This window comes from Rhineura floridana, chromosome 1 (assembly GCF_030035675.1).
Source record: "Rhineura floridana isolate rRhiFlo1 chromosome 1, rRhiFlo1.hap2, whole genome shotgun sequence".
NCBI lineage: Eukaryota > Metazoa > Chordata > Lepidosauria > Squamata > Rhineuridae > Rhineura > Rhineura floridana.
The window spans coordinates 189,624,409-189,651,093 of NC_084480.1; the positions used below are offsets into that span (position 1 = coordinate 189,624,409).

The following is a 26,685-nucleotide window of genomic DNA, read 5'->3' on the forward strand; positions in this document are numbered from 1 at the left end:
CCAAAACTCCTGATGACCGCACCCAGAGGCTGCATGTAAATGTTAAAAAGCATGGGGGACAAAACCGACCCCTGAGGGACTCCACAATGGAGAGTCCAGGGTGTCGAGTAATGTTCCCCAAGCACTACCTTCTGGCGACGATCCGCAAAGTAGGAGCGGAACCACTGCCAAGCAGTACCCCCAACTCCCAACTCCGCGAGTCTCCCCAGAAGAATACCATGGTCGATGGTATCAAACGCCGCTGAGAGATCAAGGAGAATCAACAAAGTCACACTCCCCCTGTCCCTCTCCCGACAAAGGTCATCATACAGGGCGACCAAGGCTGTTTCAGTGCCAAAACCGGATTGAAACAGATCCAGATAATCGGTTTCATCCAAGAGCACCTGGAGTCGGCTAGCAACCACCCGCTCCAAAACCTTGCCCAAAAAGGGGACATTTGCCACCGGTCTGTAGTTGTTCAAATTATCCGGGTCCAGGGAAGGTTTCTTTAATAGAGGTCTCACTATTGCCTCCTTGAGGCTACTTGGGACTACTCCCTCTCTCAAGGAGGCATTAACCACTTCCCTGGCCCAGCCGGTGGTTCCAGCCCTGCTAGCTTTCACTAGCCAAGATGGGCAAGGGTCCAGAACAGACGTGGTTGCCCGGACCATTCCAAGCACCTTGTCCACTTCCTCGAGCTGCACCAACTGAAACTCATCCAATAATAAAGAACAAGGCCGTGTTCCGGACAATTCACTGGATTCATCTGTCACAACATCAGAGTCTAAGTCCCTATGAATGCAAGCAATCTTGCTTTGATCCAATGCTACTCCTACTCAGGATAGACCCATTGAAAATACTGAACATGACTATCTGAGGTTTATCAGTTATAGTAGATCTAGCGTGAGTAAAATAGTTGGATACAACCCAAAGACTCTTTTTAGTTGCAAACCATATGTTTTAATTGTTATAACAACCAGTCATTATGCCTGCTTATTCAGGAAGAACATGAATTTCAAAATGGAAAAGATGATTTAACTCAATCCTCCCCTGCCGTGCTTCAAGGATGCACCAATTGCTCCAACAAATAAAGGATCCGTGTTTGCTCAGCTAGCTTTTGCCAGACGAGACTGACATGTGTTCAGTCTCCACATGGTTGCTCGTATTCCCTAAGCAAATCTGTCTCAGTTCATACTTCCTGCAAACCCTCTGCCTCAGCAAGCAATGTTAATAGAAACTGATCCAAACAACAGGACAAGGCAGATCCTCTGACACCTCACATTCCATGTATTAACAAGACAAAGCAGCTGCCTAGGCCAATAGGAAAATCTATCAGTAAGTTGTGAACTCGGCTCCACAATTTTCTAAAGACAGATTTAAGTTATCATCAACCCTAGCAAGGGTATAGGAAAGCAAGGAGCTATGCTTTCAGAAGGCATCTATGTCAGTGCCCTTTTTGTGCTCATCCTTTAAGTGGGATGGGTAGCACTTGTTCCTTTGAAGTATATCTTCAGACGAATGTTTTAGTTTCTGTTTATTGCTGTTTTTATATCTGATTTTAATGTCTTTGATATTTCTGGTTTTACTGTTGGAAGCTGCTTTGAGACAAATGCAGTAAATATTATTTATTATATTTATATCCCGCCCCTTCCTCCAAACGAGGCCGGGGCGTCATGATGTAGTGATTAGAGCAGGGGTAGTCTACGCGGTGCCTATAATAGACTACAGCTGCCATCGTCCCTACAACTCTTGTCATTGGCCATGCTGTTTGGAACTGATGAGAGTTGTAGTCTATCATATCTGTATGGCACCACTCTGGCTGCCCCAGGTTAGAGTGCTGAACCAGGACTACCGAGATCCAAGTTCAAATGCCAACTCAGCCATGTAAGCTTTCAAGTCCCAGGCTAGACCTAAGAAAACTGACTCACCATGTATGCTCAAGTCATTTTGCACACATGTGTGTATGCGTGTGGGGGGGAATCAGGCAGATTGTATGCTCAATATTTTCAAGTAGCTAATTTCAGATGGTTGAATCATATTATTCCCACACCCATAGTTTGGCAAGTTGTCAGAAGATTCTCAGAGGCCAGGCACCTGAGGACAACAACAGGGATCTTCATGTATATATCATGCCCGTAAGGTAGGTTTCCACACAAATATTTATTGCCAACCCACCTATTTCCCCATGTCATAACTACAAGAAACTAAAATGGAACAAAATTCCTAACAGACCAATTTTTTCTTTAACAAGTTTGTTCTTGAAGAATTTTACCAAGTATCATTCTGCATTATGAATCACGGAGATTGAAGATAAGCCGAAACCTTCGCTTCTGGAGATGACAGGTGGGTGTTAAACCCCAGATCAGCAGCAGTGTTTTATAAGCACCCTTTGTGCTACACTCATTTGTTTCTTTGGCCTACAGTTTATTCTGAATAACATGCTCTACAACAGTTTCACCTCCCCCATTACACATGACACACTTTCATTTTCTTCCTCCAACAAACACCCATCTAGCAATTTTATGCCTCTTTGTTTTCCCTAATAGGTACAAAGTTTTCTTTTAAATATGTTTTTGACTGTACACCAGCAACCCATGATGAACTACTGAACAAAACAGTAACAAACACTTTCACTCCGTCAGGTTTATGCTGCATGCCACAGCATGAGAGAAGGTGGGAGGTCTGACTTTTGATTTAAGAAGACACTCCAGCATGCTAGGGGCAGGCAGTTGTCACAAAAACAGCATGTAATGACAACATGATGTAAAAGGCATCAAAAGACAACTGGACTAAAGGTCTCTAAAAAGCCACAGAAAAATCAGAACCACCATTTTATAACAAATATGGCCTTATGCAGCAAACACAGAAAACCAATTGTAATAGAGGCTTCCTGGCTTGTTACTTTATGATTCAAGAGTGACAGAAAAACCCATTTCAATTAAAGCAACAAAAAAGGGGGGGAGGCTGGAGGTCACTCCCAACAGACATGAAGACCCACATTTTGAGAAGCATACAGATTAAGAAAGGTTGTTTTCTATGTATCTTTTTCAGTGCCATGCCAAGCTTCCACAAACACGGCAAAAGTTAAATCAGGCAAATACTCTGCACAACAGCAAAGGAACACACAGGCCGGACAGCCCACAGGATCCTCAGACTGAGTTTTCATTTTTGTTTAAAAAAGGAAGTCTTTAGCCCTCTTAGAAAGTTAGTTATGAAGTAAAATGTGCTGGTACCTTTCTAAACGATTTCTGAGAGATGAGCCAGCCTCACTGCTCCTGCCTTTCAGTGTTATTAGTTAATGAGTGAAGTCAGAGCTGTGACTGAATGACAAGTGAGTTTGGACATCAGGCGAAAGGAATCCCTGGCGTGCTAAAGAGCTGCTGTTTTCCACTCCTTTTTTCCTGCTTCTATCTTATTTTCTAGTCCATGGAATCTCTGTAGTTTGACCTTCCTTTTTTCCCAACAATACCACAACGTGTGTGGTTGGCTCATCTGAGGTCAGGTACTCCCTATGACTTATTTTCTGCAAATAATATTACACAAAAAGTGAGGATGAATGTTAAAGAATCCCCACAAATCCCCCAGCAAATGCTAAATGTGAAAACTGCAAAAGGCTTAGGCATGTCTCCAACTGGGCAGGCATAGATGTCCAGGCACTCATTAAAGAATTCACTATACAATTAATTTACAGTACAATGGTACTGTATATATAGACATATAGAGATATAAGAAGTCTCTTTGTGTCTGATAAGACTCTCAGATAAGTAGATACAGGATTGCAGTCTAGGCTTTGTTTTAGGGTTGGCATTGGGGGAAAGCAGGGTTCTTGTGTTTTCAATGGCTGTGCAGCCAGGCAGAAATGCAACAGATTAAGCCTTTTCTAGTATGGAAACACAATTATTGGGAAAGCTTTCCCTGCCCAAGTTCTGTCATACATTTTTTATTATATGCTGTTCATGTTGCTGTTTGGCAGTGTATGGCCACTGATTTATTTTGGGGCCCTTCAGCTGCATAAGAGGACATCAATTTGCATGTGATACAATGCGTATGTAAATTGTATGCAAATCTATGTCCTCTTTAGAGTGTGGGTCAAAGGGCCCAATGCACAGACAGTTTCCTGAACCCAAAAATTTGGCCCATATGCACACGGCTTTAAAACCTCTGGGGTGTTTGCAAAGCTTATGTTATGGGACTGAAGTTGAGTAGGGGAGGGGGACAGAGTCATAAACATGCTTTGTCAAAATCAAGGAAATGAGGACTCCTTTGAAGTTGTCTGCAGATGAGGAAATACAAGGAAGGTGCTTAAGTGACCCAAGACTCTCTAGGAAGTTCTCTTTCAGAATAAGAATCAATACCAAGGAAAGGGCTTACCATCCTGGCTGGATGGCTGATATGCTCAGATCTGATCAACTGCAAGGCCCTCAACCAAGCCCTTAAAAGAGAGCCTCTTTCATCTGTTTCTTCTCCAGGTGCTGGTAAAACAGGATCCACAAAACAGCGGGTTCAATGGAACAGTCAATACCATATGTTAATCCAGTTCCTGTCATCATGCTCAGATGCATTTCCCATCATTTTTAAAGATCTTTAGCTATAGTGACTGCTAGTGTGTTTGACCTTTTCATAAATTCAACATGTGAGGGGTGCCCTCAAACTGCGAAGGGCAACTCAAACTCCAGCAGTAACTTTCGTAGTAAAGTACTTTACTTCTCTACTGTTGTCATTGGTGACAGAAAAGGTGGCTACAACTTTAAGGCATTTGTTAATAATCCAGTATGACTATTCCATGATCCCAAACCAACAATAAAGCTTAGTTATGTAAAATTATGGACTACATTTTGAATTAACCTCTTCAGCATTTCGGTGCTCAACTAGTTTGCTCCAGAAGTGACACACCCTCAAGACAAGAACATACTCATACTTTATGATTAACATGTCATTAAATTCAGGCCTGTGTCTGAGCATGTTTGCAGTAGGTTGAAGTGGTCTGTTTCCTAGGCTGGCCTATCCCAGTGAATTAATTGGGAGCAGCTGGGATATAAAGCCAGCAGTCACCAGACAGGATACAGAAAGAGCATTTAGCAAAGAAAGAAGAGAAAGGGGGAACCAGGTGGGGAGGCTGAAGCTGACCCACAAGAACTCAGGGGTATTTCCACAAGCAGTGCCTCTGACTATTGAAGGTGGTACACTCAGGCCAGGAGCAAGCTTATTGTTACTCATCATTTGCAGACAAGAAAAGATTTTAAATAATAATATCCCACTAGTGGTATTCTCTTAGCACAAGTACTTGGTAGAGTACATTAGGACTAAAAGGGCAAAAACAGGAATACAGAAGGCTGCCATACAATCTCAGACAATCTGCCCATCTAATGCAGTACCGTTTGCACTCTCTGACAACGGCTCTTTGGAGTCCCAAGCAGAGGTCTCCCACATCCCCTACTACTTGACCTTGGGTCTTTCTGCATGAAACACATGTGCCCTTTCACCGAATTATGGTCCCTACCCTAAAAGCACTTTCCCTACCTCAGAGGGTCTTCTTGTACCCTTGTCTAAGGAGGCCTATGAGTTCTCTATGCAGGCCTCCAACCAAGTTTGCTATCTGAGTGCTGCAAATCTGAGTGATGGCCTATCTCTGGACAGAAAAACTGCATCAACAGCATGAAAAACAGAGCAGCCCTAGTGTTTAAACAGCTCCACTGTAAAACTAATTTGCATGAGTGGGAAGCTGGAGACAGACTCAGCCAAGGCGAAAACAAGTTGACCTCTGCATTAAGAAATATGGACCCTGCAAATTCAGTAGCTTAGCAATATCCCATTCTATCCTTTCTTTTGAAAGCACATCTTAAAGTCTCTTTTCTCCTATCATTCGGTAGCTATCCTACCACAAGCAGCAAGATCAAGCTGCTTGAAAAATGTCTAGAGTTTATTCCTGAACTCTAGTGGGCCATGACAAGAACATTAACTAAATAATGGAAGGCTCCTGTGTTCAAAAGGCCCATCCACAGAAAAGACTGGCTACCACAATTCTTGATTAATTTCTTTGGCTTTGCCTCCTTCAATCAGCTGCTAGATGGAGTGGGGAGGTGAAATCATATATGTCTGCTCAGAAATAAACCCCAATAAGTTCAAGCAGACTTATTCCCAGGGAAGTGTCTAAAAGATTGCATCCTAATTGTGCCACCTCTCTGCACAGGGTGCCATCGGTTCAGTCAATACAGAGATACTGAAGAATGATCCAACCCCAGAGGAGTCTGTTCTACACAACTTTGCATAAGATGTACTTCCAGTCAGGAGGCACACCCAGAGCTGGCATAAACACAGTGGGTGGGCTCCGTTCAGGATGGGTAATTCTTACTCTTTCACTCCCGAATGGTAGATCTTGATGGGTGTACGAGTGAAGATGACATTTCACTTAAACTTAGTGGGAAGAAACTGTGTCTCAGGTATCAGAAGTCTGAGAAGCATAAGCCCATGGGAGAACGGCTCAACAAAGGTGCTATGTCTCTTAAGAAAGCTGGGTTCTGAAAACTTTTATTTAATAGCACTTGTCAACAGTTCTTGTCTGTTTTAAACATCTTCCAAAAAGTAACTAAATGAGCGTAACTTCAAATAAAAAAAAATTTTTTTAAGGGACTGGGCTGTACTTCAGTCTTTACACACTGTAAAAAAAAAGATCTTAAACTCCACTTCCTCCATTACCACACCCAACCATACCAGTGAGTAACTCATCTATATATAATCTCCAAATTGCTATTCCCAGACAAACTTTCTTCAAGGAGGCATCTGCTAATACTGTATTTCAGCCTTAAAACAGTCACATTTTCTCCATTAAACTTCCAATTTATCACCTTATGTTGGAGTTTACTGACAAGCAAACCTAAGCACTAGTGCTGACGACTGGGCTTTGGTTTTTCAAAAGGGAGATTCTCCGTTTCTTTTTCCCTAGCACACCTCTGTGTAACCCTGAGATCTTTTGCACAGGAATAACTCAATTATTCTGTAAGAACTCCTCCATGACCATTTTCAGACCTTCCCAAAACCACCAGTACACTTAACACCCTATCCTCTCTCAGAAATACACATTTTCCACCAACAGTGGTATGAGGCTCTGGTTCCATCTAAAGAAACAAATAGTTTCTTACTGTAAAACATTACCACTAATCCTTTGCCAGTTAACCAAAGGCCTCTGCAACAGCAGCCACAAAAAATGTCACTATCCAATATATCATATGCAAATGAGTATAAAACAAAATGCTTCTCATTCTCACACAGCACCATGAAATCATTGTTCACAAGAAAGTTACTGTAACAATTTAGATGGGCCCTAAACATGCTCCAAAATCATGAGCATCAGATTTCCCTACAGCCATATGGGCTGGGCCAGTCAGACACTGTCAAATTCCCAAGGATCAAAAGAGGGGAGTTTCTACCAGTGCACACCTTCTCTTTCTTGCCAGGCAGGAAGCTTCCTTGGATTTCCTGACAAGATACATGCAGGATGATTTCCACATAATGGAACATCAGGATAGCCATGAGTTAAAATTGGGAGGGGGGCATATCAAAAGAAAAAGGGCTTTTCTCCACACCTACAAAGCAGTCATTCATTTAAAGAAGCAGCAGAGAACCTGCAGCCCCCCCCGGCCAGTTTCAGCTCATTAAGTCTTCCCATCTAGCCTGTCAAGGTCCCAGCTCTGGATTGCAAAGCTGAAAATGCTATTCTTCTATATTCTTCTGTTTATCAAGTGAAAATCCCAGATCATGATGGATTTTTTAAAAAGAAAAAATCAGAAATGTGGCCTCAAAGAAAGGCAGTGTAATGAAAAAATGGTAGTATAATTATGAAATGGTAATCTATACATCAGCAACGAATGTCATATTTTCTAAAAATATGTGTCTGCTCCTAGAGGCAAAGACCCCTAGATATATTTCCAATGGCATCTGTTGTAATGGCTCCTGAACATTTATTTTCGTTCTTTATTTTTTCAAACATTGTAAGATACATCTGGGGCCTCATCATCAGATGGGATACAGTATTGATGCAAAGGGCAATAATCACAAAACTTATAAAAAAATCACATCAAGTTGATTTCTGAGATGCATACCTTCTTCCTCATGGGAAAAATAAGACATGAAAATCAACTTTTATTTTGCTTTTAGATTATCCTATCTTGATTTATTAAGCCAAGACATGCACAAACCTTTTGCCTGCATGCACAGTCTCCCTTTGCATGAGCCATGATTAAACCAGGAAGCCTCTAGCTAACCAGTTTCCCATTTTGCCTGAGCTGGAGAACTGTGGCTTAATATCCTTCTTTGTTGCAAGCTGGTTAGTTATTACTGCTTTCAGGCAGAACAGGAAACTATGGTGAAGTAGAGGCTTCCTGGTTTGATCATGGCTCACTTGAAGGTGTTGCATGAGCAGACAAAAGGTTTGTGCATATCTCAGCTTAATAAGCCAAGATATGGTCATCAAAACTAGCTTTGTAGCCTGTCCTGTTCTCTTCCAGTTAATTTTAAATTATGGTTTAATGCAACGAGCAGTGAGCTTTTGCACGCTGCTCAAAGGTTCCCGATTTGCTCCTCACTTTGTCAGAGTGAGGAGGAAACAAACATCTTTGCATTATGTGCATATGAGCCCTTGTAGGTTGTTTTCCCCAAAGAAACCACGAGCAGTATTCATTCATAGTTATTATCTATGGCTTAGCATTATATGTGAACAGAGTATCAATAATATACTTTCTCCTATAGAAACCCGCCCATATACTGAAAGCGTTACTTAGCCCCTGCATTAGATGCCCCCACCTTTGGTGGTTAACTACCAAGTACAAGGCCTTTTTTGTTGTGGCACTGCAACTGCACAATCCCCTCCTCAAACATATACGCCTGGCGCTTGATTTGATTTCTTCTAGATGCTTATTGAAAGCTATTTATTGCACTAAAGCCTTTGACAGGTTTTAATTGCGGATGGCTGTTGGTTTTTATTTGTTACAGTTGTTATTATTTTTTATAAGTTTCCCTGAATTACAATTCAATAGAATGGTGGGAAAAGTATAGCAAGCAAGCACACATTGTGCATCAAGTCTGGCCCAACAGTTGCTAGAGCATTAAGGCTCATTTACACTTAAAGTGTAAGGAGTTGTACATTTCAATTTAATGGGGTTTAACATTCTGATTTTGCACCAGGTTCCCCAACTAATAAATAGTGTTCCATAAAGGTAAATGAACTGTCTGTGAGCAGCAGCATGCTCAGAAATTAGAACTTTCCTGTAAGTGACTGATATTATAGAGCTGCTCTGAACAATTTCCAGTTTCATCTTTAGAGTAGTTAATTACAGTTTTCATGCAATAGTACTTTTCCCCAAAAAAGCACATTTGATAATTTGGTCAATGTCAGTGTTCCTGCTGCTTTGACACCATATTTCTCCTCTAACTATAACTTCTTCCTCCCACCTGGATTAATAACATGGATGATCCCATCCAATGTGGTATCATACAAGATGACATGACCCAGCCAATCACATTTCGCTACATGATGAAGTCACCGAAGACAACAGAAAGCAAAGTAATTTAAAAGTAAGGACAAACATGAGCAAAATAAAGAGAACATTTTTGCAAAGTGTGATGAAAAAGGTGGGGTTTTTTTAGCACTGCAGAAAATGACTGTAATAAACTGCATGTAGCGTTTCAGTTAGCGCTGAGATAACATTTGCACATGACAAGGCCCTGCATCCCCACATTTCTTAAACAAGCAAGAATAAAAACTGACTGCCTAGTTTGGCATAAATGTTTTTTTAAAAAAATAGCAAGTGTCATACAATTTTAGAAGAAATTAAAAGCAGCTATCCTTTTCTTCTGTCCCTTTGAAGGAAAAACTGACTGTCATCCGTCCTAAGCTGTTGTTGTTCGAAGCATAGCATATTAGAAACAGAAAGGTTTTTTGGAGTGGGGGGACAGCTGCAAGAACTATGCTATCTAGCATACATAAATATAACAGTTGGCTTGTTTATTCTGAAAGGGATAGAAATTTCTCATGGCACAATGCGATTCTAATATTTTTAAAAACAAAGAGCTCACTTAAATTTCATTCTTTCTGGTACACACTTGTGCAGAGGAAAAAAAGGAAATGCCAGCTTTTGGAGCTGGCTATAAAAGCCACAAGCATATTTTCTCTTAGGCTCTGCACAAATGCCCCATTTCCCCCTTTTTAAAACACATTTTCAGGTACCCCGTGTTTGTTTGCTCTGAATGCAGATACAAGAAAAAGGCAACAGAAGCTCAAAATGGATAGGGCTGGAGCAGACACTGTGTCCACCACGGAGATGCCACCAAAAACAGCATGCCCATGACAAATCCCACCCCCACCCCAGCATCAGGCAACAGTGTAGAGCAAGGCTGGACAAATGCACAATGTGATCATGCCACATCACATGGTGAGTGTTCAAAAATGCTGGGGTGGGGGAACGAATCACAGGGAAACAAGTAAATTGTTGCTGTCTACTCATGGCCAGTTCATACAGAATCAAATAGTAAAGCTTTTGTTGAATTGACTAGCGCAGGTTGAAAGTGGAGGACGGTTTGTTTGAATGCTCCTCCTATAGGATTAAACTGCCGGACTGGGAGCTCTGTGACCGGATTTCAAAACCTCACTGGGTAAACTTTGGGCAACTTACCATTACTCTGCCTAACCCATTGTGAGGATAAAATGGAGAGAGGGAGAAGAACCATGTATGCCACTTTGAGTTCCTTAGAAGCAAGGTAGCATACAAACATAATAAATAAAATAATTTTTAAAAAGAAAAGCTCCCTGCATATTAAAAATAAGCATTCAAGGAAGAAGCTTTCACAGCAAGCATTTCCTCAGAGTCTTTTTTTTAATGTGTGGGGACCCTTTTCCACCCCCATGGGTAAGATTCAAACATTCCATTCTCCCTTCACCTACAGCCTTTGAAGTAATTGAGTCCAGGAAAAGCTTTGCCACTTAGTTGATTGTTTAAACTGGCCCTTACACAGGAGGAAAAGAGAGGTTTCCTCTTTTTTCCCTTCCTCCTCGCTTCATCTTCCTTTCAACTAGGCAGAGCATAACCCAGGGAGTGCAGCTTGTCGACATGACATCTGTATGTGCCTTTAGATAAATGCATTCTTGAGCTCAAAATGAAAACAAGCAAATTTAGTTACACATTACCAAAAACTATTAAAGACTGTGTGGGCCTGGAACTCATCACGAAACCACAATCCAGTATGACAAAGCAAGCATACTGCTGTACCTTGTCCTGACCTGAACTCCCTCTTCTTGCAACACTGGCTTTTTCCTGGACTATTGAAATATTATTCTATCAATGCATGACATTACAGAAATAGAAGAAAGAATTCAGCTCCAAGATCAAATTTATTAGAGGTAAACAAAAGCATATGTGCTACTCTAAGTGCTGATCGTTCTGCGAAAGCTTTATTTAGGAGAGAAGAAAATACTTAGAAGGGGTATCTGGACATAGATGAGCCCACTATGAAAGTGCATTCAATTGCATTTTGACAGATGAACTATTTTCTTTGATCCATTTGATCAACCTCGGGGGTTAGAGTTCTTCTAGTTTGGAGCAGAAGGGGCTTTCACAATGCTCACTGCCTACCCTTCGTGATAATCATGAAGCCACGTCCCCCCTCCTTGGAGAAGTTTTTCAAGAAAAAAGAAAAGCTCTATTTAGAAGTGCCAAACACTTAGTCAAATAAAAAGGCAAGTCACTAAAAAAACCCAAAAAACAGCGGACAGCAATGCTGGAGGAAATGTTGAAGAGGAAGAAGAGGTCTGCCCTAGATTCAGAGAAATTCCATCAGGCTGCAGCTGAGGACTAGAGATGGCTACCATTATCAAGGAATGGCCAAAAGGGAGGAGTCTGGTTCATGCTGTACAAGATGACACCTTCCCGGTAGAGAAACAAATTGGCCGGCAGAGGAGAAACCTCACAAATTCGCATTTGCACAGACATCTGGACAGGCAGAAGTTGGAATTTCTACACAAACCAGCTCTTCCTACCCCAGCTACCTGCCTGTCAGCAGGGCCCTGAGTTCTATATGGGCAATCTTGAGTGTACAGTGTTCACTATTTTTCTTTTTAGCATATCGAATGATAGAGTGTGTGCCTTAATTCATCTCTGTGCATTAAAAATATATTGCCGTTAATAAGCCTATCATTGATCCCACTTTCAATAAGAGAATCAATATAACCATTGATTTGCATTGAGATCACTCTTTAAATTTAAATTATTCAAGAGCCTCATAAAAAACTCATAGGCTTTCACAAACCCCACTAACAATATTCAACAATATCATCAAGAAAATACAATATATGATCCAGTCAACATGGCATTTACTGATTAAATATTCACCTCTTGCTTTCATCCTCTGCATCGTATTAGAAAACTAAATGCACTGGAGGGCAGGCCAGACAATTCTGTCAGCTGCACACACGCAACTATGCTATCTCAAATAAACACAAGCTGCATTGCTGCATATTCTCCATATACTCCTGAAGAGTCATTTTGAAAATGAAGTCAAGAGTGGACAGCCAAGGCTCCTGCTCTACCCTCCAAAGTCACTTGCCATCAAGCCATGTTGCCATAGTTGACGCATCCTTCTTTGTGTTTGTGCCCCTGGGCAAAGGCAAAAGTAACACTCTCCCTCAAGAAGCTAGAGGCCCCTAGTTGCTAACCCTACCTATAAAGAGCTTTGAGCAGTTTTACTTCCTTATCCTAAATATGAAGCACTTTGGTGAGGGCAATAATTGAGCAGGCTTGTAAAGAGTTACTTGAAATAGCCCTCTGCATCCCAAAGAATGGGCATGGGCATAAAGGGTGGAGGATGTGTGTGTACCAGCTCCACCCCTAACACAGCATTGTGCAGGGGGTGGGACTTGATGGCCTTATAGGCCCCTTCCAACTCTATTCTATGATTCTACGATCCCTGCACACACCCATTCCACCCCAACCTTCCTGCACTGAGCAGAAATGTCTGAAGGGGGCTTCAAACAGTGTTTGGCTGAATGCACTTTGCAGCCTCGTCATGATCAGGCTGAATGCAGGGAGCTTTCTAAGCTCATCCAGCCAAATGCATGCAGAAGCCTCATTCAGATTTCCTGCTCAACATGGGAAGGTTGGAGATGGAGTGGGCAGGGACAGGGATGTTGGGGCCAGTGCCCACTTCTACATATTTTATGCCCACACATTCTTCTGAACTCATGAATAAGGCTAGAGTTGTAGTGAAAACATGCCAGGAATAAAACATATGGGCTGCATACAGATATTACGTTAGAGCTAGGTTTAGTGTTATGTGAACAAGCTGTAATAAGCCTCAGTTGCGCACTCCCTCTTCCCTTTTCCTCCCTCCTCTGTGCATGAGGAAAGAGTATCTGAATGAAGTTAGTGGCAAGTCAGTTCCTAAAATGTTCCTAAATGAGTGTTATGCCTAGAGAAACTTTTTGTTATAAATCCCTGAAGAAAAAAATTAATGAAATAGGCTGCCAAAGACCTTCATGTAAAGCCACAGCTATTGCAATTATTGAAAGAAATTACGAAAAGTTTTATGGGCCACAAATCAGCAACCCAATTGTGAACTGAATGCTGTCAGACTTTTGCTGTGCAATGAGGAGAGCCCAATTTGCTGAACTTTTAGAGTTACATTGGGAAGCCCCCAAGAAATCATAGGGGTGACACTAGAGTACAGTCAGCAACTCACTTTTAAAAGTTTGAGCCAGGAGCAACATTGGGCTCAACTGCCTAAGCCAGTGGTAGGATTCCTACACTTGATGTGAGACAAGCAAGAGTCAACGGCAGGCAGGCAGGCAGAGGCAGCTCAGTCCCCGCCAGGCGCATGGCCAGCCTCACCGCCGGAACTGCGGAGCCGCCAGGAGCGCAGGTGTGGCAGGCGGCAGAGCAGGCCCTCTAGCCAGGTATAAAGACAAGGAGCTTCTTGCCAACTGGCTGACTGAGAAGGAACATGTGCAGGCAATATTCTACCCAAAGTGTGATGCCGCCTAACCACCACCAACTCCTCCTCACAAACCATAGCCAGCACCCACAGACTTCAGCAGAGGAGAGGTGGCGATTAGGAACTCTAAGCCTCAGAAATAAATGCCCTGAGCATGCACAGAATGCACCCACTTCACCAGTAAGGACTCTCTGTATTTAATAAGGTGATTTTACCTGCTTGTCTCCCTCCTCCATGGTCAACATAATTTCAGTGTTCTGACACTTTCACAGAGAGGGGAGGGCAGCTTACGGGCTTCCCTTGGTGAATTCTGACTTTTATACTGTGTCTATATGTTTATGTATATGGATATTGTTTATGTATTTTGCCTTGTAAATTAATTTGATATGTTTTTATTGTGCCTTTTGTATTCTATTGTAAACCGCTTTGAGATCTTTTAGATAGTAAGCGTATAAATGAAAATATTATTATTAAGAATCAGTAGGATTGCTCTCTTTCAAACGTGTATATACGCCACATGAAAGACAATTAGTCAATTTCCATATTAGCAAACTGTGTCGGCATGAGTATGTTTTACTCTGGCATACCTCTAAGGAGCTCAGGGGGCCATGCATAATCTCTCCCCTCACCTTTTATCCTCACAACAAGCTACATAGGATAGGCTGAGAAACACTGACTGGCCCAGGGTCACCTAATGAACTTGAGGACTGAGTATGGATTTGAACCCAAGTTTCCACAGTCCAAGCCTACTGCACCACACTGGCTCTTATTATGTATATTAAAATGTTAGGGACTGGCTCTTATAATTTTATTATGTGGACATTAATTAAAATAAAACATACCAGTACTAGTAGGAGCTTGCAGTTGTTTGATCCATCATATAATTCTAGTTTGCTATACTTATTCTTCCTTGCAATAGACAAAGGGCAGGGACAGGGTTGGCTTACATGTCATTTTACAGAAAATGGAAAGGCAACAAATATCCAATGTTAAATGCAGAATGAGGCTTTTGATGGGGGGGGGTAGGAGGGGAGAATAACAAGATTTCATTTATTAAGTGACTATGTCATTTCAGTAAAAATTCTCCCCAGTTTAATACCATTTGTTATTTCCCTCTTAAATCAGCATAGGACCTTTATAATCGTTTGATTTTAAGAGATACAGTCCACCAGGAATTTCACCTGCACAGGCCCCATTGAAATGAATGGGAAAAAAACCGGCAGAGACCTTCCTGGTACAAAAATTATGCCCAAGGGCAATTATATCATGCTGTCTGAATGTTGCTGCTCTGCAGTTCAATATCTTACTGCTTTGCCTTGAAGAAAGAAAAATGTTTACTCTCAGCAGTGGGACTTTGGATGCAGATTAAAGGCAAGATGCTATATATCACACACACACACACACACACAGAGCTGATCTTTTAAAGTAATATCAACATGTTGGAAGGCCTAAATGATCTTAACTGACATCAAAGTCACACTCAGAAACCACAAATTAACATTTGTGCTGAAATGCTGTTCCAAAACTGTATCCACTTGCCTCAGGTGAGGAATTTTCATTAGCGAGCAAGTACGTACCAGTGAGCGCCATATTGCACAAATGAAGCCCAGAAGTGAGAAGAGCTATTAAGTCCAAATGGAAGCTCCTGGACTACAGAAAGGAGAATTTCCTGACATGCAGCTTTTCCTTTCATTTTGATTCAGTACCAGGAAAAGCAGTATCGGGTAAAATTCTTCCTTTTATGCAGCTCTGAAAATTAAGGCTTGTGCACCGTAATTCTAGTGGGAATAAAGTATTTGCATATATTTCTAAAAACTCTGCAATCTCGTTCACCCTACACATTAAAGTCAGGGCGGGAAACCTCTGGCCCATGAGCCTAATGAAGTCCACCAGGCCTTCCTACTTGGCCCATGAGCCCTATGAGTTGATTGACAGCGCTTGGGCAGCACTGCACGCAGGGCAATTTGGGAAGTGCTATACACTGTACAAGAGCTGATATGGTTTGATTTCTAACTGCATGAGCAAAACTGGGTCAGCTGACGTCATTCTGTCCTGTCAAACGTGGCCCATGGGTATGTGTGGACATAACGATCTGGCCCATTGGTCAGATCTAGGTCCGCATCCTGCCTTAAAGAGTGCTGGTTCGCTATGCTGAGCAACAAGTAAAGAACTATGATAGGAGTGGTTAACCTTTTTTTGGCTTGAGGATTACATTCACCCTTGTCCAACACTCCAGGGGCCACATGGCAGCAGTGGGTGTGGCTACCCCACACTCTCACATCCAAACACATACACAGTGTCGGGGAGGGGGAATCGCTGTGGTCTATAGAAGTTCCATCCCTCTTGTTAGGCACCCTATCCAGGTGGCTAATGGTCTAGAGTGTCTACACATAACGTTGGGTCAGCGAGACAGACTGGGAATACTGTTGGTGTACCGTCCACCCTGCTGCCCAACAGCCTCCCTAACTGAGCTGACAGAGGTGGTCTCGGATCTATTGTTGCGTTCCCCCAAACTTTTGGTATTGGGGGATCTCAACATTCATGCTAAGGCCGCTTTATCTGGAGCAGCTCAGGACTTCATGACCTCCATGACAGCCATGGGGCTGTCTCAATTTGCTACTGGCCCTACGCATGTGTTGGGGCACACTCTGGACTTGATTTTTGCCTCTGGATTAGGGGATGGTGATCTGAGAGTGAGGAATTTTACATCTATTCCTTTGTCATGGTCAGATCACCGCCTATTAAGGTTTAGACTCACATTTTCTCCCCTCTGCAAGGGTGGAGGACCAATTAAGATGGTCCGTCCCCGGAGACTAATGAATCCTGAGGGTTTTCTGATGGCTCTAGGGAATTTTCCGGCTGATAGAATTGACGGTCCTGTCGAAACCCTGGCCACACTGTGGAATACAGAAATGGCCCGGGCAGTTGACACGATCGCCCCGGTGCGCCCTCTCCATTGCAGAGCTCAATTGGCTCCCTGGTTTACCCCGGAGCTAAGAGTGATGAAGCAAGAAAGGAGACGGCTTGAGTGCAAATGGAGGCGAACTCCCGACGGCTGTAATCATGCACTTGTGAGGGTCTCTACCAAACTCTATGTGAAGGCAGTGAGAGCAGCAAAGAAGCAATACTTTGCTGTCTCTATTCAGTCATCTCTTAACCGCCCAGCGGAACTTTATAAAGTTGTCCGGGGACTTTTACACTCTGGTCCCCAGGACGCAATAACACCATCAATTGCCCGCTGTAATGAGTTTGCACGACACTTTCGTGATAAGATCATGAACATCCGCCGGGACCTTGACTCCATTATTGTAGCAGTTGATCCTAATGAGGTGTCCAGAGCACAGTCTTGTCCTGTTTTACTGGATGAGTTTCAGTTGGTACAGCTCGAGGATGTGGACAAGGTGCTTGGACAGGTGCGGGCGACCACTTCTGCTCTGGATCCTTGCCCCTCATGGCTAATAAAAGCTAGCAGGAATGGAACAGCCGGCTGGGCCAAGGAGGTGATTAAAGCCTCTTTACGAGAGGGAGTGGTCCCACCCTGCCTGAAACAGGCGGTGGTGAGACCGCTCCTAAAAAAACCCTCCTTGGACCCTGATAATTTGGACAACTATAGGCCGGTAGCAAATGTTCCATTCCTGGGCAAGGTCCTAGAGCGTGTGGTCGCTCGCCAACTCCAGGCTCTCTTGGATGAAACTGATTATCTGGACCCATTTCAATCGGGCTTTCGGCCGGGGTTTGGTACAGAAACAGCCTTGGTCGCCCTGTATGATGACCTCTGTCGGGAGAAAGACAGAGGGAGTGTAACTCTGTTGGTTCTCCTTGATCTCTCAGCGGCGTTTGATACCATCGACCATGGTATCCTTCTGGAGCGACTTACGGATTTAGGAGTGGGAGGCACTGCTTGGCGGTGGCTCTGCTCCTATCTCGGGAATCGTCTCCAGAAGGTGATGCTGGGGGAACATTACTCGAGTCCCTGGGTACTCCAATATGGAGTCCCGCAGGGTTCAGTTCTGTCCCCCATGCTTTTCAATATCTATATGAAGCCGCTGGGTGAGGTCATCAGGAGTTTTGGAGTGCGTTTCCAGGAATATGCTGATGATACGCAGCTCTACTACTCCTTTTCATCTTTGTCAGGTGAGGCTGTTGATGTACTAGACCGCTGCCTGGCCGCGATAATGGGCTGGATGAGAGCTAATAAACTGAAACTCAATCCTAACAAGACTGAGATGCTGTTGGTGGGAGGGCCCTCTGCCCAGATGGTTGATGTTCGACCTGCCCTAGATGGGGTTACACTCCCCCTAAAGGAGCAGGTACGTAGTTTGGGGGTCTTATTAGACCCGCTCCTGTCACTTGAGGCTCAGGTAGCCTCGGTGGCACGGAATGCATTCTACCAGCTTCGGCTGGTAGTCCAACTACGACCCTATCTGGACAGGGAGAATCTCGCCTCAGTTATCCATGCTATGGTAACCTCTAGATTGGACTACTGTAATGCACTCTACGTGGGGCTACCTGTGAAGACGGTTCGGAAACTTCAGCTAGTGCAAAATGCTGCGGCCAGAGTTCTCACTGGGACAAAGAAATTTGACCATATAACACCTGTCCTGGCGCAGCTGCACTGGCTACCGATATGTTTCCGGGCCAGATTCAAAGTGTTGGTTCTTACCTATAAAGCCCTAAACGGCATCAGACCGCAATACCTGGTGGAACGCCTCTCTCGCTATGTACCTACCCGTTCACTACGCTCGACGTCGAAGGCCCTTCTCCGGGTCCCAACTCATAAAGAGGCCCGGAGATCAACAACTAGATCTAGGGCCTTCTCGGTGGTGGCCCCCGAACTATGGAATGCCCTCCCAGACGAGATACGCCTGGCGCCTTCTTTGTTATCTTTTCGGCGCCAGGTAAAAACCTACCTTTTCGCCCAGGCTTTTTAAATCATTTTAAATTTAATTTTAAACCTAATATGGATTTTAATTTATAAACTCAATGGCAATTCTATTTCGGATTTTTATCATGTTATATTTTTCACACTTGCTCATATTTTAATTGTGATTTTATTTGTTGTACACCGCCCTGAGAGCTTTCTGCTATAGGGCGGTCTAGAAATGTAATTAAATAAATAAATAAAATAAAAATGCCTCCACAGGTGATCTATGCAGATCAGCTGAGAAAGAAGGGGCGTTGCCACCCCTCTCAGATCATCAAATGATCAATCTCAAAACTGGAGAGGAGGCAATTTGCATCCTCATCAGAGAACTGGGCTCTGCCCACCTCACAGTGTGTCTACTTTACCAAATTGCTGTTGTCGGGGGGGGGGGGATACTAGGAATTAACCCCAAACTAGAAATTAACCATTCTTGAACTATGAGCATGATCCAACCAAAGACAAGTACTTTAAGTCCCTTGATTTCAACGTGAGAGCTAAGCTGATGCTCAGCAGCACAATCCTATGGATGTCTACTCAGAGGTTGTCCCACTAGGTTCATTTGCACATAATTCCAGGTAAGCATGTACAAGACCGCAGTCAGTGGGAATCTTTGACTGGATTGTGCACTCTCTCTCTATATGTGTGTGTGCATGCATGTGTGTGTGATTGATGTGAAGCACTTTGAACATTTAAAATGCACCATATAACAATTTTTTGTGTTTATTTTTTCATAAACAAAATACTATTTATTATCTTAGCATTTTGAAAGTAACTCCAGTTTTCCTGCTCACTTCACACAGCTTTTAGAATTTTTTTTTTAAAACGTCTGAGGAGAAGGCTCTAAAAGTTCCACAGAGTACCTGACTGTCATTTTGCTAATTACCACTCTAGGACACACAGCAGCTGTTTTGCCTATGGGAGTGGCAAGAGCACTATAAACATGAAGGAGGAAAAAGGTCATTCTTGTGACTAAAAACCAGGGAGAAAACATGATCCAGCAAAGCCTTTTAAGAATGTACAAGGCTATGCCTACACGCAGAGCTGCTTTAGTTTCCTCTTCTATTTCTGCCCCTTGCAATACCACAGGGCAAAATGATTTTGAAACTACTCAGGATTTAACTAGATGCCTACACAATGTAAGTATTTTGTGAGAAGAGGCGAGCCCCTACAGGTATGTGGGAACAGGAAAATGCCAATGTCACCATGGATCCATTTAAAACACTATTATACCACTTTGAACAGTCATGGCTTCACCCAAAGTATCCTGGGAACTGTAGTTTGTGAAGGGCAATGAGAGTTGTAGAAAGACCCCTATTCCCTCACAGAGCTACAAATTCCATCAATCCCTCTTCCCAAGAAGTCTGGGACTTGCAGCTCTGTGAGTGGAATAGGGCGTCTCCTAACAACTCTCAGCACCCTTAACAAACTACAGTTCCCAGGATTCTTTGGGGAGAAGCCATGACTGTCTAAAGTGGTATGCGACTGCTTTAAATGTATACTGCAGATGGGCCCCATGTCTGAATTCACTGTCCTCTCTCTCCCTGGATTCAAAGGTTTGTAGTAATTGGCACCAATTTTTCAAGTCTGGGCTCCTGCTCAGAGGAATGGCAAGATATAAATCAAATAATAAATAAATAAGTCTGGTGCAGCCAGACAGCTATACTGCATGGCTCACATGCATTTGAGATTCCTTTAGTGTTCAAGTTTATTGGGAGAGTGAAATCCTTATGTTCTGTTAACTGACAAGCTGAACAAGTAAAATTATAGATAGAGGGAGGAGAGTCAGGAAGAAAGGGGGCAGTGAAAAGATAATGCATTATGAGAGTGGGTGGTATGGGGTACAGAGAGAAAATGGGCTCTAACACAGAAGAGGTTAAAAAGAAAAAAATGGGTTGAGATATTTGCAATGTGGCACAGGGGAAAAAAGAAAGGGTAGGGATGGCAGCCCCAGCTAGATGTGACATTTGCCACAATCTTAGGTCAATTTATAAGACCATTGTGACTCAAGTTTCTTATCTACTTAAAGTGAGTCAGGTGATGATTAAACATCTGTAGCTCCTTAAAGCATTTTCCATTTAAACTTGTATTTACTTAACATGTTTCATTAAACGATAAAACATACCTGAGAAACACACGCCTCACAGACAATTTTTTTTCTACTAAAAAAGAATTATGCTAAAATTAAACATGCATTTAATTTAATTTAACCTCAGACCCGGGGGCTTAACGCAGCCCCTCAAGGCTCTCTGTGTGCACATCAGGCCTCTCAGGAAGCCATGCCCCTTCTCACCAGGCTGCATCTTCATTGGCCCTGCTCCTTGGCCTCCTCAAGTGCTTTTCCTTCGCTAGAACGGGCCCTTGCCTGGATGAAGAGCTGTGCAGCTCGCTCTTGCTCTCGCTCTCTGTGTAGAGGAGGGGGTGGAGAGAGAGAGGCCTTTGAGGCTGGAACATAGCATACTGTCATTCATTCATTCATTCATTGGCGATCACTCGTGGCCGAGTAAGATTGTCTTCCATGGTAAGGTCTTTAACAGTGGGTCCGTAAGTGACTGTGGAGGCCACTTCTGGATCCACACAGCCTCTCACAGTGAGGACAAAGGTTTCCAGATGGAAGATGGTCACGATAAGCATTTGTTTGACATGCCTTCCGCTTAGCTCATTTGTCCCTTTCACCCTGTACTCATGCTTCTTCAAAGTCTATAGCACCTTTGATAATGGCCGACCTCCAATTGGGACGCTCATGGGCCAAGGCTTCCCAGTTCTCGATACTCATGTTACAATTTTTAGATTAGCTTTGAGAACATCTTTAAACCTCTTTTGCTGTCCACCGATATTCCGTTTTCCATCCTTAAGTTGGGAGTAAAGTAGCTGCTTTGGAAGACGGTGATCAGGCATTTGAACAACATGGCCAGTCCAGCGAAGTTGATGTTGGAGGATTATTGTTTCAACACTGGTGGTCTTTGCTTCTTCCAATACGCTAACATTAGTCCACCTATCTTCCCAAGTAATTAGCAGAATTTTCCAGAGGCAGCGTTGGTGGAATCTTTCAAGAAGTTGTGAGTGCCGTTTATAGATGGTCCATGTTTCACAGGCATACAGTAAGGTCGGTAGTACAATGGCTTTGTAAATAGAGCATACTGTACAAAGGTAAGAATCATCCACATTTTGCTTCTGGCCCAACCCACCACTACTATGTGACCCTGAGGAAGTTTACCCATGAGGGAGCTCTTAGGCTGAAAACACCTCCCTGCCCCTGCTTTTCTGACACCAAATGCCCTGTCCTGCACAAGAAAAGGATATAATCTTCCTGGAAGAAAACACATTTAAACTGTGTGATTCATTCAAGGTCACACATTCAGTTGGTAACAGGCCTGCAAGGGATCCCAGACTTCCAAGTACTAAATTCAACGTCACATGAACACAGTCCTTATCTTTGTACCAGCCCAGTTTTCAAACAGACTTGCTTGTTCAAATATTTTCAGTGCTAGAAAATCCCTCAGTTATTCAAAATCAAAATCTAGTTGTTCCAGAACAACTGATAGGTGAAGAAGAAAAAATATCGGGAAGTAACTACAACTACAGGAACATACCTTCATCTTCCCACATGAGCAACCAAAGTACATATTCAGAAATATCACATGGCACAGCCCTCCTGGGGCTGGATCAAGACTCCCGGTGGAATGCCCTATGTTTAGGTGGTCCCTGAAAGAACCTCCTTGTACATGAAAAGCTAACACATCTGGAGGAAGGATTCTCTTCCCTGTTGTGTTAACATTCCACAGAGAGTTTTAAATGCAGGCAAACATTTACAGATATAATACCTCTATCTTGCAATCTGAAGTCAGATAAGCCCTTGGCTCCTTAATATTTCTAAATCTGTAATTCGGCTGAGAGTTTAAGCAAACATAGAAGCATTGCTTATCCTGAAATGTAAATTCCTGACTCAACAATACATATGTATTAATTGCTCAGGATTTTAAAAATTGAACAGTATTATTGAAATATCTTAAATTAAATAAAGAACAATCACTTCAAAAAACTCAGAGTTGAACAGATACACTGGATTAGCACCTGTCCCAACACAGGATTATTAGACATCTAAAATACCAAACTCCTTCCAGCCTTCCACCTGGTGCCTATCCAACTCCTTCTAAAAACCTCTAAAGGAGATTCCACAAACACCTTAAATAGCTAAACATCTATTTAATATTAACAAATTCCTCATGATGTTTAAACTTCGATCTGCTCTGCTAGTTCAAAGCTGCTACTTTGTGCCCTGTCCTCAAACTGTGGGTGCCTTTCGGTCTCCTTTTTTTTTTACAAGCTTTTACATTTTTTGAATACCATCAGCTTAACCCCACCACTACACACACACTTAACACCTTAATCCCTAGCACCTACTTGTTCACAGCATCTCTTCATTATCCTCTCAGTTTACATATTTGCAAAATATTTTTTTAATTCCAGGGGTAAACAAGGTTGCCAGAGAAATTCATTCTGAAAATAAATTATTTTAGTTTCTCTCCTCTTACATACACACACAGGAAAATATCCCAGTTGCACTAAGTCTGTAGGTACCCTTGGTCTTAATCATCAAAAACCACAAAGCTGAGAAGAAAATGACAAATATCACATTGAACACTTAGTTCTCTGCAAAGGTATTGCTCAAGCATATCAATATCTGCAAGGCTCAGCCAGGCAACTAAAAACAAGAAGCTAATGCTTAATCCACACTCACCTGCATTCATGTGAATAGACTGCCATAACCTTCCACATGTAGTTACTCTCTAGATGAGTAATGATCATACTGTATCACCTCAACTTTACAAGTTATCACAAGTGGAGTAGTTATTTATATGAAGTCTTAGGGATAAGTGACCTTGTGAACTTTAGAAATTAAGCAAATTTGCCACAAGTATCACCACTTTCACAAGACCACTTAGAGTTACATTCCCAATACAGACATCTCTAATCAGGTGTAAACACAAAACACCAAACTTTACTTTACACATAGGAAAGCATAGCTTGAAGTTAAGGGACAATCCAGGCAAAATTTACTATGTACAGGTAGCATTGATCTCAATAGGAGTAAATTCACATACACTAATCAATACCCAAAGATCTTTCTTGCACAGAAAATCCACCAAAAGTTTGTTTTAAACAGGGAGATAACTGTTGAAAGCAATGGGATCTAAAACTGTTTTCCTATGCCTGGATATTTTTGAAAACTCCTAATTTCTCTAATAACGATTATTTGACTTTATTGTCATGCCCCCTCCCCAACAGGCAAAATATCCACCAGATAATAAAATGTCTCTAGTGGAAGCTTTGCAAAGCCCCCCCCCCAATAACGCACTTTTAAAATGTTTCAGTTAACAGCGTGTGATCTTAATGCAGGGTCAGATTCTTGCAAAGTAGTTTGTTATTACTTTTAACCGCAAACAAAAAGGGAGCAACATCTGGACAATATTATAAAGTGGACAGAAGACAAAAGAGGAAATGGACCAAAATGAAATAAATCCTCAATCTCTCTCCTCCTCCTTCCTTCTGCTATGCTGGCATGGAAGCCCCTGAATCCCTGCAGCGGCTGTCTATTCCCCTCTCCCTGGAAGCTTGGGCGAGTTTTTCAAAAGGAAATTCCAGACCTCTCTGCAAGAACCCGGGCGCTTAACCATACTCTTGTTATAAAATAAACTTTCAGCAGACTTTCTCCACAAGGGCGATCTTGCAAAGCCGGCGCTTTTCTTCTGGCACTTAGGTCACAGATGTATTCAGTGGGCCAAGCCAAAAATGCCCTCTCGGTTTACTGACTTAAATGCAACGCGCCACACAATGGCGAGAAGGAGAGCGAGTGAGCATGCAAGCGGGGCTAATACACACAAAAGAAGCTCACCTCAGCGTCAAACATCCTGGATTAAAAGCGAAACACTCAACCCACCCTCTCACACACACATACAGACTGCAATCTACATCCCACTGAAGGCAAATATATATTTCCCATTGCATTTTATAATTTGTGGGCTGCATCCAGACCTGACCGTTCTTCCGAGGATTCACCTACCGAGTGGCGGTGGGGGGGTCAATTAGGCATTTGTGTCACCTCTTTTTGCGGTCTCAGAAAAACAAAATATCTTACCCAAGGTACGATCCTGCTCAAAGTCAAACATTTAAAAGTCTGCAACCCTCTGCACCCTTACTTGAGAGTAAATTCCACTGAACTCAGCGGGATTAATTCCAAGTGGCACCCAGACTACAACATTAGTAGTAGTAGTAGTAGTAGTAGTATTAAAACGAAAAGACAAAGTTAAGTCCAAGCTTCAATCCGTCTCAAGTACTTCACTTCGATTGGACCGTGCACACAGAGAAACAACTTTTTAGGTGAACTACTGGCAGAATTAACAAAAAGTCGAAAACACCGCTCCCCCCTTCCCCTTTCTGGAATGTGTCATTTCCTTCACCTCTTTAAACCCCGCAGGAGAAGCAAGACCGCAAATGCACATTCGCAACGCTGTCTCCTCGGCCGTAAATCCCCCCCCCCCAGCTAAATGGGACTTATTCCAGCCGGTACGCGTGTACCGGTTTGCAGCCGTGCCCAACCTCACGGCTTCTAAGTATAACATGTACACGATCGGCCCGCGGCAACCGCTTGGCCCCACTTCTCTTACACGTTGCACTCACCTCCGTGAAGAAGTTATCCATTGCGGCGGCAACTTAAGAAAGTCCGCTCAAGAGCTAGGCAGCTTCAGCCAGCAACCATGTGTTGCAAAGGGGGCGATTGCGATTCCTAGCAAGGCTGCGGGACTACCGTTCGTCACGCCCTTTCCTCTCCCGCTGCCATGCCTTGGCCTCCCCCCTCTTTTCTTGCCCTCTCTCCCCTCCGGCCAAGTGGCCACCAGCACATTCATTCAGACGAGCAGGAGCCTTTTGTCTGGCGCACACGGTACTCCTCAAAGCCGCAGTAAGCGGCGGTTCTACAAGGAATCCCAGGGGCACATGGCTTTACTTCTGCTCTCCGTCCCTTATATCTTGCTACCGGAGAACACGCTTGGGCTGATTTTGTTAAAGACAAAAAAAAAATCCGTGCGGAGAGGACTGGATTCGGCGACGAAAAGCACGTTGCAGTTCACCCAGAAGAGATTCGCTCCTCCCGCTCTCCAGACTGCAGCTTCTGCTGAGGACTACTGATTGAGGGGGAGGAGGCGCGCGCAAGCGGGCACGAGCGCGCACCTATAATGCCAAGGGTGCTGCTTCGCTTTCCTGGCGACGGCGGCGGCGGCTGTTCCAAGGCCCCTCTCGGATCACGGCGGAGTCCCGGTGCGATTACAAATCCCCGCCCTAGAGAGAGCGCGATTCAGCCAATCCCAGGCGAGCGCCTCTTTAGAATCTTGACCCAGGAGGGCGCGCTAGCTGCTTGTTCGACTGCCCAGGCTGGACGCAGTTCTCACTCGAAATGCTCTCCTGCAGCACTTTCTGCAGTTGCCCACCGGTGGGTTGGCTTCCTGCGGCCTCGCGTTTCTTTAATTTTTCTTTAAGCTATTTCTATACCGCTTAACATATAAAAAAAATCTCTATTTTTCGCTTCCCTTGCCCACCCCCAGTACACCTCTACCTGCCAGGCTTCATCTCAGAATTAATTCAAACGACCTGAATGTGGATTCTAGACGTGGGGAAGAGCTAAGAAGGTTTTCACTTTTTTCAGCTTGTAGATCCCATCAACTTGTTTGAAATGTGGTGTTGGAGGAGAGCTTTGTGGATACCATGGACCACCAAAAAGACAAATAATTGGGTGTTGGAACAAATTCCAT

The 26,685-nt window shown here is 43.3% G+C and overlaps 1 protein-coding gene across 7 annotated transcripts in view; it reads right to left on the reverse strand.

The window, feature by feature from the left end:
- The window catches only part of MYO10 (myosin X), a 246,686-nt gene extending 220,551 nt beyond the window's left edge, over positions 1–26,135 (reverse strand). For 2 of the 7 annotated variants that reach the window (XM_061589684.1, XM_061589651.1), the window contains exon 1: positions 25,339–25,397. In XM_061589684.1, the coding sequence (XP_061445668.1) occupies positions 25,339–25,380 (42 nt within the window). In that variant the 5' untranslated portion in view covers positions 25,381–25,397. Of the gene's footprint in view, positions 1–21,170; positions 21,283–23,281; positions 23,386–23,618; positions 23,640–24,773; positions 24,826–25,338; positions 25,398–25,558 lie in introns of those variants that run through there. The other 5 variants (XM_061589660.1, XM_061589676.1, XM_061589688.1 and 2 more) reach the window with 5 other exon arrangements.
- Positions 26,136–26,685: the final 550 nt, after the last annotated feature.